The following is an 18,203-nucleotide window of genomic DNA, read 5'->3' as shown; positions in this document are numbered from 1 at the left end:
TTCTGCATGCCATGGTCCTCAGCCTGCTTAGAGCCATGCCTTCAAAGACATCTCAGCTGTTCCCAGTAGATTAAGTCATTCAGAGAGTACCTGTTGGGTCTTACTAGTGTCAGCTCATAGGACTAAAGCTAACCAGCTACATACAGACTTAGAGTCCTCACTACTCAGTGATGGGGATCCTCCGAGTCACAATATCAGGTGGGCATCTGGCAGCATTTGCACATGCAGTCATTACCACTCTGTGCACAGCATGCACTGCCCATGCACAAATGGATAGTGAGGTTAGTGTGTGTGTGGTTAGTCTAATTTGCACCTGTGATCAGTACAGTTTTGTACAAAAATATGGCCGCATGACCGTGTACCACTGTAGGTGCAAATATCTATTGGTGGATGTGTGAATGTATCTGTACTCACTAGCACTTTAGATTAAAATGGCGTTAATATATTTATGCTCTACGACCTGAATTTTGTATTGTGTCCCTTTCTCCCCCTCCTTGCAGGGAAGAACTGATGACTTCCTCCTCCTTTGATAGCCTGGAGGTTCTCTTAGACTCCTTTGGACCGGTTCGGGACTGCTCCAAGGACAACGGGGGCTGCAGCAAGAATTTCCGTTGCATCTCGGACCGCAAATTGGACTCGTCCGGTTGTGTGGTGCGTGCATCCTGGGGGTCAGAGCCCAAAGCTTGTCTTGTCTGCTGAATGTGATAAGAAATGTGTGGAAGGGCAGCTAAGAGCTTTCCATAATGCCTTGGGAGGAATCAAACAAACACGTCACTTAACGGGGTCCTCCTTTTCAGAAGGTTCACTACAGCTTTACTGTAGCTCTCCCAACACTATCTAACTTATTCATGGATAGCTTCTCCCAGCTTCTACCTACCCACAGTTCTCTAACCTAAGACAGTGAGGCAGCCCCAAGGGGCCTCTGAGCCATGAGTTCTGCTGACACCACCAAATTAACGAGGATAAAAGTTACCGAGGGAGCATCAACCCTTGCTACACGCAGATGTTCCTGCCCCTCATTCCCCTGTAGAAGCCTCAGAGTCCCATAGACTCAGGTGTATTGGCTTGTTTCTGAGTCCTGGAACTTGGTCATTCTCTTCCTTAACCCGGGTCTCAGCTAAGAGGAGCTGCCGGTTGGCACCATTGTAACGGCTGCTGCAGATTGTCCCTTGCCACATATTGCCGTTCTGGTGTTCTTGGGGTATAGCTGTCAGGAGATGTCACCTGCAGGCCTGGCGTAGCGAAAAGTGGCTGGTCCCAATTGCTGCACATGTTGCAATGATTCAGACCATTTAGGTCAGTGTTTCCCAACCAAGTGAGCCGGCCCCATTGCTGGGGTGGGGGGAGATTAGTTCAGGGAGGGGGCACAAGACCAGAGGGATGCAGGGATAATTGCATGACCCCCAGATGCACCTTGCTACCATTGCATGGAGGCTTCTGGTGTTGCAGGTGAATCGGGATGACCCTTGAGAGCTTCCCATCTTCCTTCCCTGTTCCTTGGTGGTCTCTGCTGCAGGGGCAGCTCACGTCTCTGACAGCAGGCTGGGGCAGCAGCCTGCCAAGCCAGTCTGATTTCTGCTCTCGTGGCACTCCTCCATGCGTCATGCGACAGACAGCCCCCATTAGACATGGCGTGTGGCTTTCGGGCAAGTGGGGGAACTGGAGGAGGAGTTGTCACACTCGGGTGTGGGGAAGGAGCAAGGAGACAAATGACAAGGGGAAAATAGGAGAAAAAATAGACAGCAAAGAAAGAAGATGGGCAGGGAGGAGGAAGAGACAGTGGGTGCTGTGCCAGGCATGGGACAGAGAGAGACTCTCTGTGATGTGAGCTTGGGGAGCTGTGCCACCGATCTGTCCCCTTCCCACTGTGTGGCTCCAGCAGAGGAAGTGTTGGGGGAGCCACTGCTTGAGGTGAGAGTGTTTCCCATGGGAGCAGAAGGACACAGCCCTGGGGTGTGACTGAGATTGGTGGGTGGCCATCCCCAGTGGAGCTAGGCATCCTAGTGTTCATGGGAGCCTGCAGGTCAAGCACTGCATCCCTTGACTCCCACAAGGAAGGAGATGGGCTATACTGGATATGGAGACATTTTAAATCTCTCCCCACATGAGGGCCTATGGGAGCAATGAGTGGCCGTGTGCAGAGAAACCTTGCAGTGTCTGCCGTAGCCTGACACTGCCCACCTCCCCCCCCCCGCATCATTTGCCACTTGGCTTGTACTGAGCATGCTCATTTAACGTGAGCATGCTCAGTAACACTGCTGAAGCCAGCTGCCCTCACTCTGCCCCTCCCCCCCACTGTCAGCAGGCATGGGACATCTATGGCCATAGCACAAGGAAAAGGTCCATGTTGAGTGGGTGGCTTTCATGAGATCTTCCTTCAGTATGCGTGGTTGGAAACCAACTGCTCCATCTGCCGGTGGTGCATGGAGCTCAAGGTTGGTGCTTTCAGGAGCTCTGTGTTTTCACCATGTAACCCTTGGTGCGTAGCCAGCTGCCAATTCTAGACGGGAGTGGGGTGGGTAAGTGGCTAGGGGTTCCTACCAAGTGCCCTGCACATCTCCTCCCTTTCTCCATGGCACACCAGTGTTCTTATTGTCCCTGTGTTTACACGAGTCCCACTGCCTGGATATGGTGCTTTCATACCTCGGGGGAATATTTTTCTGTCTGAGTTGCAGCAGCAACGTCCCATTTCCCCCGTTCCCTCACCCCTCTGTACGTGTGCTCCCGACGAGCCGTCTGTCCGCTTCGGAGGCCAGCTGTGAAGCTGCTGAGCATGTCTCATCATTCACGCTCTTCCCCAGTCGCGCCGCATCTGCAGTGCTCTGGGAGACCCTCTCTGCTGGAGATGGGTGTGCTAATGGGCTTTGGATGTAGAACGCTCTTTACCCCAAGACGGTGTAAACTTCTGACAGCAGCAGCATAACCCCTGTAGGGCAGAGAGTGAGCGAGAGGCTGCCAGAGCTAGCAAAGCAAAGAGCAAGAGACAAAGAAAACAGCAAACAGAGGCATGGGAACAACCCAGAGATGGGAGGACCCCTGGGGCTTAATTCTCAGAGATGCTGAGCCCCTACAGCTCCCATTGACCTCGTTGCCTGTGGCTCGCCGGCCACTTGTTAAACAACTCAAGCAGTGGGTGCTTCCACCGCTTCCCTTGGGAACCTCTTCCCCAGCCTGCTCCATCTTCATTGCTGTCCTACTGACATACCCCTTTGCTCACTGCTTAGAGTTACAGCCCCTTGAACCACCCTGGACAGCAGCACAGGCTGGAGATGGCTGAAAGGAACCAGGCAGGATTGACACGCAAAGGGGAACTTCGGGGCCGTAGCGGGTCGAGATCATACAGTATGTGACTAGAGGTGGGGGCGCAAAGGCAGGGCTACCTGTACAAAGTGGCTTCCCGCACTCTACAGCATTCCCTCTCCTTGGGGTTTGTTTCTACCACGCATCCAGTGAGGAACACTGTACTCTGCAAACAGACCCAATGAAATCAGTGGGACCAATTGTGGCATAAATTGCAACTCCATCTAAGTGAGAGGGGCAGAATCAGACCCTTTGCCTTTACACCTTGCAAGGACCAGACCTCCCACGCCTCAGTCATTGTGAAGCCAAGCTGGACATATCTAGCTTTTTAAAGTCTGGCTGCACGGCATGGTTGCCATCCACCAGCCCTTGTCCTCTCATTGTAACATCATAACCCTGTGATTTCTGCATTGTGACGTGGCTGCATGAGTGCCACACATTATGCTGCAGCGTATTGCCATGCTAGATCGGGCCAGGACCCATCTAGCCCAGTGCCGTGTCTCTGAGAGTGGCCAGTGTCAGCTGCTTCAGAGGAACGATGCATTTTAATAGACTCTCCTACAAGCCAGGATGTTAATGTCCTACAATTGCAGACCCCATCCTGTCCACAGAAACCAGGTCAGGTAGCAACCTCTGGTGGCTGCTCATCCTGGGAGATGTGGGGATGCAACTTCCAGGATAACCAGGGTCTGAATTTGTGGTGACTTTCTGGGTGTGAGGGAGAAGCAGGAGACACTGCGAGACATTTTCTTTTGCCTCATTCCTTGGGTGAAGGAGTCTCCTGATTCTCAGCCTTAATTCTTCACCTTGAAGAGGCAGGACACATGCTAGTGACCAGGATAGCGACTGCGCAGAAGACAAGTGCCCTTTGCTCTTTGAAGAGATCTGGTGAGGTCACCTAGTGGCCACCCAGGTGACTGTTCCCCTCTGCCCCACCTTCTGGTGATCCACTCAGGGAGCTGTAGAGAGCCTCGTGATGCTGAATGTCTGGTGAGAGGAAATAGTTTCGATGGGGCAAGAGGCGCTTGTAACCAAGTGGGCTTTCAGAATGTTGTGCTGTGTGAAATAGGAACAGGCGTCTTGATTGTATTGGACCAGCTTCAGAACAAGTTGGTTCAGAGCCTGACCATAGTGAATTAAAACCAGTAAAAACTCTTCCCTCTCTAACCCGCTTCTGACAGGCCTTGCTGATCACCAAGGAGTCAAATCAATCAGGAGCATCCAGTTCCCCACACCACTTGAGAGCACATCTGGCTGAACAGCTGAAGAGCCAGAGAGCAGGGAGGATGGGTGCTGGGCTGGATCCCCGGTTGTGCCATTTACCTGTCTGCTGTCATCCTGAACAGCTGGGTTTGCACAGTGAGCTGTGGCTTCATAAAACCGCCTGAAGTGCCGTCAAGTCCCAGCGCTCCAGCCGGTGTGGAGGGGAGGCAGGTGTGGGGTAGAGGGATTGGGCCAGGAGGGAAGTCAGCAAGCCTGCAGGGTGCCGTTTGTTTTGGAAATTGCAGAATGAATGTCAGCGAACAATATGCATCCTGTTGTGTGATCTTCAGTCAGGGTCAGAGGAAGGGAAAACCATGCAGAAGTGGTAGCCTGCTGTGAGCTCCGAACCCTGCGGCTGCTATGCTGTGCTGGCAGAATCCCGGTGATGGGGAGGGGAGAAAAGTGTGTGTGTGGGGGGGTGCTGGTGGGGAGGCCTCTAGCACTTCATTCTTTGCTTCAAGGAGTCCTTAAGGGGCTTCCGTGCTCGGGGAGAACTTTTGAAGTGTGCTCTCCGTTGCGATGAAGCCCTTTCTCCTTCTCAGAGTTACATTAGCCCAAGCGCTGCAGTGCACAGACTGCAAACTCGTGGGATGACAATTCTAGCTGAGCCCCATGTCATTCTTCCCCTGAGTCCTGTCCTGCAGCATCCCTGGTGCTGGGCTGCTACAGAGCTTGGCCAATGCACCTCAGTCCTACCCTGCAGCTTCCCCGCTATTCTAATCCCAGTGCTTTACACAGCTCTGTCAAGGCCGCTCCGTCCCAGCCTGCAACCCCCCACCCCCACTATTCCGGTTCTGGGCCCCTACCTGGCTCTGTCAATGCACCTCAGCCTTGACCCGTAGCCCCTCCTTCTCTTCCAATCCTGGACCTACCTCTGCCCAGCTCTGCCAATGCAGCTCAGTCCTGGCCTGCACCCCCTCCCCACTGTTCCAGTCCAAATGGGTGGCATCCAACTGAGTCTTTTGTTGAAAATTGGCAGCAAGTGATGCACAGATGGGAGCTGCAAACAGGTTTGTTATTGTAAGCTTAATGCTGCCTTCTTGCAATACAGCCAGTGGAGGTGAGAACATCAGGCGTGGATTTCAGATGCTGTTTCCTGACTATATGCTAACAACTGAGCAAAAGCTTGTTTTAGTCCCAGTATCCAGAACATGGTTAATCTCTGTCATTCTGTCATGCCAGTGCCCAGCAGGTCTCAGCCCTATGAAGGATGGCACTGGCTGCTATGACCGCCACGTTGGTGTGGACTGTTCGGATGGGTTCAATGGTGGCTGCGAGCAGCTGTGTCTCCAGCAGATGGTGCCTCTGCTGGAAGATCCCGTTCTGTACAATATCCTCATGTTCTGCGGGTGAGTGACCCGGCCCATTCCATCCTTATCTAGGAGACAGGTGGGCAGCGATATGGGGGAACCTTACATGTCCATATTAGCACCCAGGGCAGGAAAGGAACATACTGCATGGTGTCTTGAGCTGGGTCAGGGATAGCCATGCAATGCAGCCCCTTGGGCACCCAGCATTTCTAGTGTTGCCCTGCACATGTGTATGTGTGTCCATGCACATGCAGGTGGGGCAGGTCTTACCTCTTACGCAGACAGCTGCACAACACGAGGAAGAGATCCCGCATTGTGGAGATGCACCAGAGCTCCCTGCCTCCTCCTTCCCAGACGGGCAGGTATGTTAGTGAGAGAAACCGCCCCCGCCTTCCTCAGGGCACTGTGTATTCCTTTGTCAGGAGGGCAGCCAGGTGCGAGTTTGAGTGTACGCCATCAGCTATGAAATCAGAACAGTATTTCCCCTTGGGATTGTCTGCACTGTAACCTCTTCGTAAGCGAACGGAACGGCTCTGTGTTTGCTCGGGAGGCAGGTCTGCCCAGTGCTTGGGAGCAAATGGAGCGCAGGCTGGGTACTGGGAATAATTTCCTGACAGTCTGAGCTATCTGGTCATGGACTGGTCTGTCAAGGGGAACAGTGGAAGTGCGATCACCTGAGCCATTTAGAACTGGACCGAACAAGGCACTGGAGTGAACAGTCTTCCATTCATGTCTTGAAGATGATCAGGCGACTATATCTGTTTTGGGAGCCGTCCGCCACTAGTGGTGATAACTCAGTAGCTCCAAAGCTTCACTTGGGTTGTTCCAGTTGGCCGTAGAGAGGGGCCTTCTTTCCTTGCGTTGAGGTCCCTCCCCTCCTCCACCACTGGATGTATTGGCTCAGTCCCCTAGTGTAATGGTTTGTGCCGGGTTTCCCCCCATGGCAGGTGCATTGAGGATTACAAACTTGGAGTGGATGGGCGGTCGTGCCAGCTGATCTCGGAGTCCTGTCCAAAGGGAGGTGACTGCGGGGAGAGCCGGGAGCTGCCCATGAATCAGACTCTGTTTGGGGAAATATTCTACGGGTACAACAACCACTCCAGGGAGGTGGCAGCTGGACAGGTGCTGAAAGGGACCTTCAGGTGAATACCATGTCCTCTCCTTCCATGAAGCAGGCACTCTCACTGTTCTCATCTGGAACCTGTCACACCCCTAGGAAGTCACGGTCTGTAACACGGTCCCGGGTCCATAGCCTCTTGTTTCTGTACAGGAAAGGGTTTTCCCAAGGAAATGGGGGATACAGGAAAAGGAGCTAACTGTAGGCTGGTGAGTTTGCTTTGCTGTTCATCTTCGCTGTTTACAGTTGTTGCTTTAAATGCAGCCTGGGTTGGGTGCAGTTGAAAGTCCATCCTATCTGGTGGCTCTTCTGGGTTGTAGTGAGTTGTTGGCCACAATCTAGTTCTTAGCGGCCAAGGCCCAGGTCCTCGGAGGTCTTTAGGCACCTAATAGCTGCTACCTTTGAGGCCAGGGTCACAAACCCACCAGCCAGTGTTTTGCAGGAAGCTAGGATTTAAATAGACCCAGGAGACTGAACAGTACGTTAAGCGCAGGTGTGTTGACAGTGCAGTGTGTGGCGGGGAGGTTGACCTTCCACTGATCATGGAACGCTTGTTCTCTTTCTGATAGCAGACAGCCCTTTAATGCAGCAGACAAAAGCATAATGCGAGCCAGTGGCTGGAACCTGAAGCTAGACAAATTCAGGGTGGATAAGGTGCAGGTTTTTTCACTACAGGAGGTGGTGGATTCTGTCACTTCAGGTCATTAATCAAGATGTGTGTCTTGATAAAAGAGAAGCTCTAACTGTGCCAGAAGTTCAGGGTTTGATGTGGGGATCACTGAAACGCTGTGGTCTGTGCTGTGTGGGAGAGCAGGCTAGATGAGCACAAATGTCCCCCCAGCCTTAAAACCTGTGTCTGTATCGCTAGACCTCGTTCTCCAGGGCTGCTGATCCGGTCACTTTAATTACAGACACAAACACAAGTGTAACTCTCTCAAATTTGCAGGCAGAACAACTTTGCCCGGGGCTTGGAGCAGCAGCTTCCAGATGGCCTGGTGGTGGCCACTGTCCCGCTGGAGAACCAGTGCCAGGAGCAGATCTCTGAGCCCACACCTGACCCAGGCTTTCTGACTGGTGAGTGATTCCAGCCACGCTCTGGCTCCTCTTCTCCCAGGCTCCATTTGTGGAAGGCTGGAGAGAGTTCTTAACACATGGAAAATGGGGCAGAGGGAGGGAACCTTTCACTGCCCGGCTTCAGCAAAGAAAGGCCTCCCTGGCCCGTCAAAAAGTCAGACAAGGCCGAAGCCTGGGAGACCGCAGATGCCGTGGCTGCTCCTACTCACCTGTGGGCGCCCTTGGCACATACCCTTTCCCTCCCCTACCTTCTGGGGGATCACCACATGATCAGTGGCTGACTAGCCAAAGGTCCCATCCAGCTGCCTAGCATGGCAGGATAGCTCGCTGAATGCTAGGAGGCACTCATTGTTAGCCATTGTTCATATTGAAGTGTCACCTACTGTCCCAGTCAGGATCAGGGCCCTCAACAGACACGTTGCCCCAAAGAGCTTACAGTGCAAATAGACACTGGGAAAGCTACAGCACAGAGGTAAAGTGACTTCTCTCAGGCTGCCCAAGAGCTCAGTGGCCGAACCAGGACTAGAATCCAGGTCTTTTGAGTTCCAGTCCACTTCCCCAAGGTAAGTCCCGTAGATCTCCAACACTGAGTCAGGCCTCGTTCTGTCTGACCTGTGTACACAATAATAAAGACCCCACAGGTCAAATGCTGCCCTCACTTACGCTATTGACCTCAAACTGCACTTCCCTTTTCAGCCCTGCTGGCTCTGAGGTGGTTACACAGGTGTAACCAAGGCCACGCTGTTACACAAGCAGTTTTGTAATTGGAACTTAGTTAACAATTCTGTTGATGAGGCACAAGCTGGAAAATAATCCAATTTGTTCTCCAGAGCTGGGCTGGCTCTTCACAGCTGACAGAGGTAAAAAGCAGTAAAACCTTGTATTTTTCACTGAAGTCAGCAGATCTCGCCATCATTCTGAATACACACGGGGGGGAAAGAGGTGCTGAGTAAGAAGGGGCCAGTTTTGCATAACCACTTTTAAGAGGAGAGCCACTCATTCAAGTCATCAGTAACAGTGAGCACTGAAGTAAGGGGAATTTCAAGGCCCAGGAATGTCTCCTTTTCCCCAGCTCCATTTATTAGCACTTGGAAAATGCGGCTTTACTCTCCTTGCACAATCCAGCTGTTTAGAGCCTTTGAAGAACCCTTGACATGGGATAGTTTGTTCCTTGGTTTGCCTGTTCACTACCCTCTCGGTGCTATTATCTCATATTGCATAAGCACTAAATGGAGCAAGGTTGCTAACCAAGTGGGTGGTAGGACATAGTGTATCCTTTTTGTGTAGTGTAATGGATTGACTGGTCCATCTGTCATCAGTCCCCTAGGCTGGTTGGACCCATGGAATGTAGAGTTACTCTATCTTCCACTACTGGCCTCGGCCTATAAAGAATAAACCCTGATAGCTAAGGGCAATTCTTCTTTAGTTGGAAGGGTGGAGGCCTGTCTTTTCGGAGCAGAATGTCTTGCCCCAGGCACATGGTGCTTAACTAATGACCAGTCTTGTGTGTAAAATTGGCAGCTCTGGTTTTGTGATGTTAGTCACCAGAATTGATGGTCAGATGAAGTGCTGCCTACTGTCATGTTACCCATACGTTGCTGGAGATTTAAAGCGGACTATCATTGTTTCGAAACTACCAGAAAACGCAACATGCCGAGAAAGGGTGTTCAGGAAGCACGTCATTTATAAGAAATCCATAGCCAGTGCTCAGCTGATGGGCGCTTTCTCACTCCTGACCCACAGCACTACCTGCTATTTCAGCCCTGAACTGCATACACAGCCCTGCCATGTCACTTGAACCGTTTTTGTTTTTCCAGCTCTGGGCTCCCTCCACAGCTCTGCTGCCTCCCATACCCCATGTTATCCCAGTTGGTGCTGTCTAATGAGTCAACCCTGCTAGTTATGTTGCGTGGCCATATGGTTTTAATATGTTTGAGTGGGTGCAGACGTCCATTAGGTGCTAGCTGGAGGCCCACCAAACATGTCCTGGCAGCAGCACCTCAAATCCAGAGGTAATTGTGCATTTGTTCCCTGTCACCACTCACCCTGGGAATTAGCTCTTCTCCAGTTTTGGACGGGGCATCACTGAACATGCTGCCCACGCTCTGAGGGAACATGCATGAGTCCCACCAGGAGCACTCCAAGGAATTTGGAAGGAGCTGGTGGATTGAAATCCAGAGATAGGAATCTCACTGTAACTCTGGGAGGTAAGAGCTATGGCTGGAGTTTTCCAGGGCACCTAAGGAAGTTAGCTGCCTCATTTGAATGAGGTTTGCGTGCCTGCTTTTCCTTTGAGAAGCCCAGCCCAGACGCAGATCGGAAAGAGCCAGTTGGAAGGCAGAACATCTTTTAACTTGATTGAAATGGGCGGGAGTTTATATGAAGGCTCTGTTCATGTTTCCACATTTGTTTACTGGTGCCTGTTAAATGAGACTATAGAACAGGCAGCAGGAATGGAATTGTTTCTCTGACGGATGAGCGTTCCTGAGCCTACGGCTCAAAAATGGAGTCTCTTGGCTGTACCAAAGAGTCTGCATCCCAGCAGCAGGGGCTGTGCTTGGCAGCACCATCTGAAAGCTGGAGATCTTCTTGAAGAAAAAAAATTCCTTCTTGATCCACTCAGACAACTGCTCACCCTGGACAGCTAGAGTCAGCAACCCTCACTGGAGCACATGCGTAATTGCAGGTGTTACTGTTGGTTCTAACATTTCCCAGCTCCTTTTTTTTTTTTTTTAAGGTAAGCCACGCTAGTTGACTCTGCTGCCCCCAAGAAATCATAATTTTTATGGCGTAAGTGGCACCCTCTCCCTTAGCCCCCATGATCCTGTTATTCCCTGCTGTCTCTAGCTGGGGTGCTGATTGTCCCGTGGCCGTGCTTCCTGCTGAATTGATTCCACCGCTGCTGCCCCGTTCCTAGCACTGGACATTACGAAACACAGTCAGGAAACGCCGAGTGAGTTTTGCTGTTGCCACCCGAGCCAGGAGTTAAAAAGCCCGGCCATTTTCCTTTCCCGTATTTTACAGCTTGCCATCTCAATAGAGGAGTGCAGCCACCTCCATTAATAATACATAGGAACTGAACATTTTATAAACTTACCCCTCATGTAAAAGGGTTGTTGTGAGCTTTCCCTGCCCTGTTTGGATGTGGAGGGGTCAGGGGCTAATGTAGAGGAGAGACAGGTGGGTAATGTCCAGGTGATACTTATCCTCTGCGTGGAGAAATTAATCTAGCAGAGGTGTGAGGCTTGATTTTCAGAGGTGCTGAGCACCCCCAAATGCCATTGTATTTCCTAGTAGCCTTTGGGGTTCAGCACTTTGACAAGTCGAGAGAAGGGGTCACTGCCCCCGCAGCCAGTGCCTCACTCCTCTTTTCCCCCCGCACCTGGTACTTGCAGCCTACAGGGTCTCACTGGCTTTCTTATTGTCTGTGTCCATTCCTCCTGCTATGGAACATGGTGGCAATCACCCCGCGAGGGGGATTAAAGGCAGCGCATACGGCAATGCCCAGTGTGCTGCATTTGGAGGATGCAAAAGTCTAATTATTACAAAAGTCTAATTAGTGGAGTAATGAACATACCGGGACATGCCTTTGGGACCGGCCTTCCATGAAAAACCCACAAAAGGCCTTATCTTCAGAAGCCGAGCTGGGGATGGAGCGAGGAAACAAACCCAAACACATTCCTTTAAAGTTGTATTTTTAATTGCTGACCCTCAAATCATCTTTTAGCATAATTAGACTCTTACCTCACCTAGTTGTTTCCTCCAGTGCAGTCCCAGCTCATTCTATCACCCAAAGCAAGATTTAATTGGACAGAATTGTCCCTTTACAGCAGATCAGGCAGCGGAAGCCAGACGCTACCTAGGGCATTAGCTTTGAGCCGGGTTTGCAAAGCCCAGGAAGTGAGTAGCCCCTCACAGGGAACACTGATAATGATAATGACTTGCAGTTACAAAGCTTATAGGTGACCAGAAAATAGGAATGGTGTCTTATGGTTAAAATGGGGACTTGGGAGCTTGGGAGTGATACATTTCACTTAATTCAGTCTCCCCCTACCTCCACTCCAAATCTGTAAAATAGAATAATAGAATATCAGGGTTGGAAGGGATCTCAGGAGGTCATCTAGTCCAACCCCCTGCTCAAAGCAGGACCAATCCTCAATTTTTGCCTCAGATCCCTAAATGGCCCCCTCAAGGATTGGAATAGAGAACATAGTCCTTTCCTTGTGAGCTCCTCAGGGGAGGTAATGTCTCTTACGATATATTTACGGAGCACTTAAGTCAATGAGGCTCTGATCTCAGTTGGGGATGCTAGGACCTACTAGGTCCTACTAGGATTCCAAACCACTTCCCAAACTCTGGGCCAAACCCTGGGATCTGAACTCCCAGCCATTGCCTTGCTTGTTCTGTTGTGCAAGAAAAATGAGAGTTCCTTTGCAGCTGGACACTTTAGCTTGTATCAAAGCCTTCAAAAGAAAATCCGTCCTGTCCCTTTGGTGCAGTCAGCTAAGCAGTCCGCACTGGAGGCTGAGACCATTTCACACATTCATTTGTCAGTACTTGTCACAACATCTCTGAGCTTTCAAAGAGCAGGCGCCGATCAGAATACAGGGATGTGAGCCACTCCGTTTTAAAATGCAAGAGATCATAGCAACAGCCGCACCACATCAGACCTGCGATCCATTCAGCCCAGTATCCCACCTCCACAAGCAGCTAGCACCAGATGCTTCAGAGGAAGGTGCAATCAACTTGAGAGGATACAAATCTGGAGTAACCTGCTCCTAAGGGAAATGTATTGCTTGGCTTGTGCTAAGGGAGGCAGTGTGGCCTAGAGGATAGAGCACTGGATTGGGACTCGGGTTCTAGTCCTGCCTCTGCTACTGCCTTGTAGGTGGCCTTAGGCAAGTCCTGTCCCTTCCCTGTGGCTCAGCTTCGCCACCTGTAAAGTGCGGATAATGGATTGGCCTGCCTTTGGAAAGCACTTTGAGATCAGTGGCTGAAGCGCGAGCTAAGAACCAGGGATGAGGAAGATTAGTATTTAAGCCCCGCTGACTTCAGCGAAAGCAGAGTTAGGCCCACACAGAACTCTTCTGGACATCTCAGCCTCCCTCCCTAAGACACAGCATCCCCATTTCCCCTCTGTGCGCTGTGGATGGTCTCGCACACCCTCCCGGTGTGGGGAAGACTGCCTGTTGGGTAGCTTGACACTCCCCCAGCACTGAGGGGGTCTCTCTCCCATCTCCCTCAGGGATGGTGAATTTCAGCGAGGTGTCTGGATACCCGTTGCTGCAGCACTGGAAGGTGCGTTCCGTCATGTACCACGTCCGGCTCAACCAGCTGGCCATCTCCGAGTGTAAGTAGCGCTAGGCTGCAAACTGGGATGGGGAGGTTAGTGGTAGAATAGCCTTTGGGTTGAGTGAGGTTTTGAGCCTATTCTCTTTGAAAACCAAAGGCTGGATTGTCACAACCATTGCTTGGCCATGTACGGCCGTAAGAGGGAGTAAGGCCCTGCTGGGGTGGGGTTTGTTGGGAGCTCTGGCTCCACTCCTTCTCATATTCACTAGTGCCTTCTACTTCTCATTGCTTACTGTGTCCATTCCTCTGCAGCTTTCAGCAACGCCCTCCATTCTCTGGATGGAGCCACCTCCCGAGGCGATTTCGTGGCCCTGCTAGACCAGTTTGGCAACCACTACATCCAGGAGGCAGTCTATGGCTTTGAGGAATCCTGCTCCATCTGGTATCCCGATAAGCAGGTCCAACGGCAGCTCTGGCTGGAGTACGAAGACATAAGCAAAGGTAGGAGGCCTAGCCAGTGATCAAGAACATACACGCATCCTTCCAGAGAGCATATCGGCAGATCCCAGCTGTGTGGAGTCAAGGTAAGGGAGCCCTTTTCCAGGCCAGGTGTGCCTGACTGCACCAAAGGAGTGTGTTCTCACCTTTGTACTGGCTATTCTCTATCCCCCTGTGACACAGGAGGCCAGGGAGCAGTGGGAGAGTGCTAGAGGGGAAATATATAAGCTCAAGGCTAATTCAGATGTGGTTCCCTGTAGACTAGGGAAGGTGGCTGCAGGTTAATTGGAGCACCTGCAGTAAGTCAAGGCCCTGTTAGGAACCTAATTAAACCCCCTGCTTCAGGCAGACAGACGGGGAGGAGGAAGGAGAGAGGACTGGAGCTTGGAGGTGTGTTGAGAGATTTGGAAGACCTGAGTACTGAAGTAAGGGAGACTCCCTTCCCCGCAGCATCTAAGGACCGAGGGTAACCCCACCTAAGGGAGATGAGGGTAAGAAACCCACAGGGGTTGAGAGGGGCTGGGACTCAAAGCAAGGAGCAAACCCAAACCCCTCCCCCACTTCCCTCCTATACCACCTTCCCAGGCTAGTAGCAGGGGCAAAGGGTGGTATCTTAGCTCCCCGCCAAGAAAAGCGCAGGACCCACCAGACTAACATTGGCCATCTTGCCTCCCTCCCCCCCCCCCGCCCCCCACCACCAATGTAGACTCCTACAGCCAGTCATGTGCTGGTGTTGTGATATGAACTAACTGCTCAAGCTAAGGCGCCAACTCATTTTGTTGTTTGTTTAGCCCTGATACAGCACCCACTGAAGTCAGTGGAAAGACTCCTGCTGGCTTCAGTAGGGACTGAATGAGGTCATTAGGGACAATAAAAAGCCAAGCACCCAGAGAGATGAAAGGCTAATGCAAGCCTTCCTGCCTCATTCTACTCTTAGCTCTTATATGTCTTTAGTCTTTTTTTCTCTTCCACATCGGCACTCTTCCACCTGGGCCTTGAGTATGGAGTTTTCTCCTCTCCAGTGTTTTTCTTCCCCCAGAACCTTAGCTTTCTTTTACTTCTATACCCAATTCATAGAATCTCAGGGTTGGAAGGGACCTCAGGAGGTCATCTAGTCCAACCCCCTGCTCAAAGCAGGACCAATCCCCAATTTTTGCCCCGATCCCTAAATGGCCCCCTCAAGGATTGAACTCACAACCCTGGGTTTAGCAGGCCAATGCTCAAACCACTAGTTCTTAAAAAAGGTTCCAGAGGTGATCCCAGGGATTATAGGCCGGTAAGCCTAACTTCAGTACCGGGCAAATTGGTTGAAACTGTAGTAAAGAACAGAATTATCAGACACACAGATGAACACGATATGTTGGGGAAGAGTCAATTTGGTTTTTGTAAAGGGAAGTCATGCCTCACCAATCTGTTAGAATTCTTGGAGGGGGTCAACAAACACATGGACAAGGGTGATCCAGTGGATATAGTGTATTTAGACTTTCAGAAAGCCTTTGATAAGTTCCCTCACCAAAGGCTCTTAAGCAAAGTAAGCAGACATGGGATAAGAGGGAAGGTCCCTCATGGATCAGTAACTAACGAAAAGACAGGAAACAAAGGGTAGGAATATATGGTCAGTTTTCAGAATGGATAGAGGTACATAGTAGGGGTCTGTACTGGGACCAGTGCTGTTCAATATCTTCATAAATGATCTTGAAAAAGGGGTAAACAGTGAGGTGGCTAAATTTGCAGATGATACAAAACTACTCAGATAGTTAAGTCCAAAGACTGCGAAGAGCTACAAAGGGGTCTCTCGAAGTTGGGTGACTAGGCTACAAAATGGCAGATGAAATTCAGTGTTGATAAACACAAAGTAATGCACATTGGAAAACATAATTCCAACTACACGTACAAAATGATGGGGTCTAAATTAGCTGTTACCACCCAAAAAAGAGATCTTGGAGTCACTGTGGATAGTTCTCTGAAAACATCTGCTCAATGTGCAGCAGCAGTCAAAAAAATGAACAGAATGTTAGGAACCATTAGGAAAGGAATAAATAACAAGACAGAAAATATCATATTGCCTTATCTACATAAATCCCTGGTATGCCCACATCTTGAATACTGTGTGCAGATCTGGATGCCCCATCTCAAAAAAGATATATATTGGAACTGGAAAAGGTACAGAGAAGGGCATAGCTTCCATATGAGTAGAGATTAAAAAGACTGGACTTTTCAGCTTGGAAAAGAGATGACTAAGGGGGGAATATGATAGAAGTCTATGAAATGTTGACTGGTGTGGAGAAGGTGAATAGGAATGTTATTTACTCCTCCACCTAAAACAAGAACTAGGAGTCACCCAATGAAATTAATAGGCAGCAGGTTTAAAGCAAACAAAAGGAAGTATTTCTTCACACAATGCACAGTCAATCCCTGGAACTCTTTGTCAGGGGATGTTTTGAATGCCAAAGCTATAACAGGATTCAAAAAGGAATGAGATAAGTTCATGGAGGATAGGTCCATCAATGGCTATTAGCCAGGATGGGCAGCGATGGCGTCCCTACCTTCTGTTTGCCAGAAGCTGGGAGTGCACAACATGGGATTGATCACTTGATGATTGCCTGTTCTGTTCATTCCCTCTGAAGCACCTGGCATTGGCCACTGATGGAAGACAGGATACTGGAGTTGATGGACCAATGGTCCGACCCAGTATGGCCATTCTTATGTCCCATTCAGGTGAATGTTACAGGTTATAGGAGTGCCATTTACAGCCAGCGGGAATCTGCCTTGACCTGTACTGTAAGGAACAACAATGCACTTGCAAGAAGTAAACTAGACAATCGAATAGATTGTTTTCATCTCTAAGTTTGGAGATTCAAATTCCTGGCACTAAAATAAATAATGGGACTTGCTCCGTCGTGGCATGATAGTAACTCTGCTTCTGTGCATGGGTCTGATTTGGGAAATTCACCTTTCTCTGACTCTGGATGGATCACTTGGATTCATACAGCTATTGAAGTAAGGGTTTGCCCAAAGCCACCCTCTTTAGTATTAAATCCACTGTAGTTCAGCGGCAGGATCTCTCCGAGCACAGCAACTTTTCTTTTCTCTATTTCCTTTCCCCCCCACCTCCGGTCTGGGCCGTTTCACAGTGGTCTCTTCCTTTCTGCCAGTCTCAGTCTTTTCCTTTCTTCCCCTGCAGTATCTCCTTTCAGCTTCCCTCCTGCTCCAACACCTGCCACTTTCTCCTCTTAGCTTTTAGTTGGTGAATGTCCAGAGCTGATATTGATTGAAAAATTGCAAGAGACAAACCATTCTCTGTGGCTGCTGCTTTCTCCCTGTGCCTGCAAAGCTGTCCCGAAGCGGTCCCTTTCCAGGACAATGGGGAAGCTAAGAAGTGGCCTTTCTCCTTTTTGGTTTAACAGGCTCGTTTTCTTTGCAGGGGTTTGAGAGTGAGGTTAGCACTGTCCTATTTCTCGGCAAAGTGTTTAAACAGTAAGTTCTCTCAAGCGTAGAAAATGGAGTCAAACTGACTTATTAACTGAGGCGCTGGTTCTTTTCTGACCCCCCACCCCCTTGTAATGATTGTCAATTGCATGCATCACACAGGGGGTGAAGTTCCAGGGAAGTGGCCTCTGGGGTGAATGTGCAGTCTGTGCTGATGGAGTCCAAAGGTTCCTCATCAGACTGAGCCCTTGGCTCTGTGCCTTGAGCAAACGCTGACTTTGAACAACTCAGTCCTGAGTAACTCTTCCTACTTCCTCTTCCTTCTCTGATGCTGCTTCCTGCCCAGATCAGCGGTACTGTAGAGGTGTGAGAGAGAAATTAAGTACATAATCCCTAGGGATAAGTAATAGTATCAACACAGTAGAACCTCGATTTCACGAGCACCAATCTTACAAACGACCAGTTACACAAACCATTTTTTCTTGGCCGGGGAAAAACAAATCACCCGAGATGAAGAACAAGTCTCCCTCTCTCCAGATTCCAGTGCCTTCAGTGCATTGGAAATCACTTTGCTGTGGTGTGAAGGACATGAAGATAGTGATACTGTGCACCATCCTGCAACTTAGGCACTGGATCTACCGTCCTTTTGAGATGCTTATTGTTACGATCTTTTCAGTTTTACGAACTCCTCAATCCCAGGTTAGTTTGTAAAATAGGGGTTCTACTGTAACTAGAACTGCTTTCATATGATCTCCAGCTACAGCAAAAACAAAGCCCTGAACAATGAACATCCTTCGCCTAACTGCTATTGGTGATCTAAAGATCCCCCTACCACCTTAAGTGGTTGTCCTATAGGAACTCCTGTATCCTGAGTTGTCGATGATGCATGATTCCATGCTAAACCCCATGGGCTAGTGTAA

At 50.1% G+C, this 18,203-nt stretch overlaps 1 protein-coding gene across 3 annotated transcripts in view; it reads left to right on the top strand.

The window, feature by feature from the left end:
* Window positions 1-18,203, top strand: part of ASTN1 (astrotactin 1) — a 180,341-nt gene that overhangs the window by 131,921 nt on the left and 30,217 nt on the right. For 2 of the 3 annotated variants that reach the window (XM_084636683.1, XM_084636684.1), the window contains exons 11-16: window positions 501-651; window positions 5,746-5,912; window positions 6,821-7,015; window positions 7,937-8,064; window positions 13,310-13,414; window positions 13,669-13,857. In XM_084636683.1, the coding sequence (XP_084492809.1) occupies window positions 501-651; window positions 5,746-5,912; window positions 6,821-7,015; window positions 7,937-8,064; window positions 13,310-13,414; window positions 13,669-13,857 (935 nt within the window). Of the gene's footprint in view, window positions 1-500; window positions 652-5,745; window positions 5,913-6,127; window positions 6,236-6,820; window positions 7,016-7,936; window positions 8,065-13,309; window positions 13,415-13,668; window positions 13,858-18,203 lie in introns of all 3 variants that reach the window. The other variant, XM_084636682.1, reaches the window with a different exon arrangement.

This window comes from Lepidochelys olivacea (genome assembly GCF_965140295.1).
Source record: "Lepidochelys olivacea isolate rLepOli2 genome assembly, chromosome: 8".
Taxonomy (NCBI): domain Eukaryota; kingdom Metazoa; phylum Chordata; order Testudines; family Cheloniidae; genus Lepidochelys; species Lepidochelys olivacea.
Note: the sequence above shows the minus strand (reverse complement) of the source record. Positions and strands in the feature narration are given on the sequence as shown.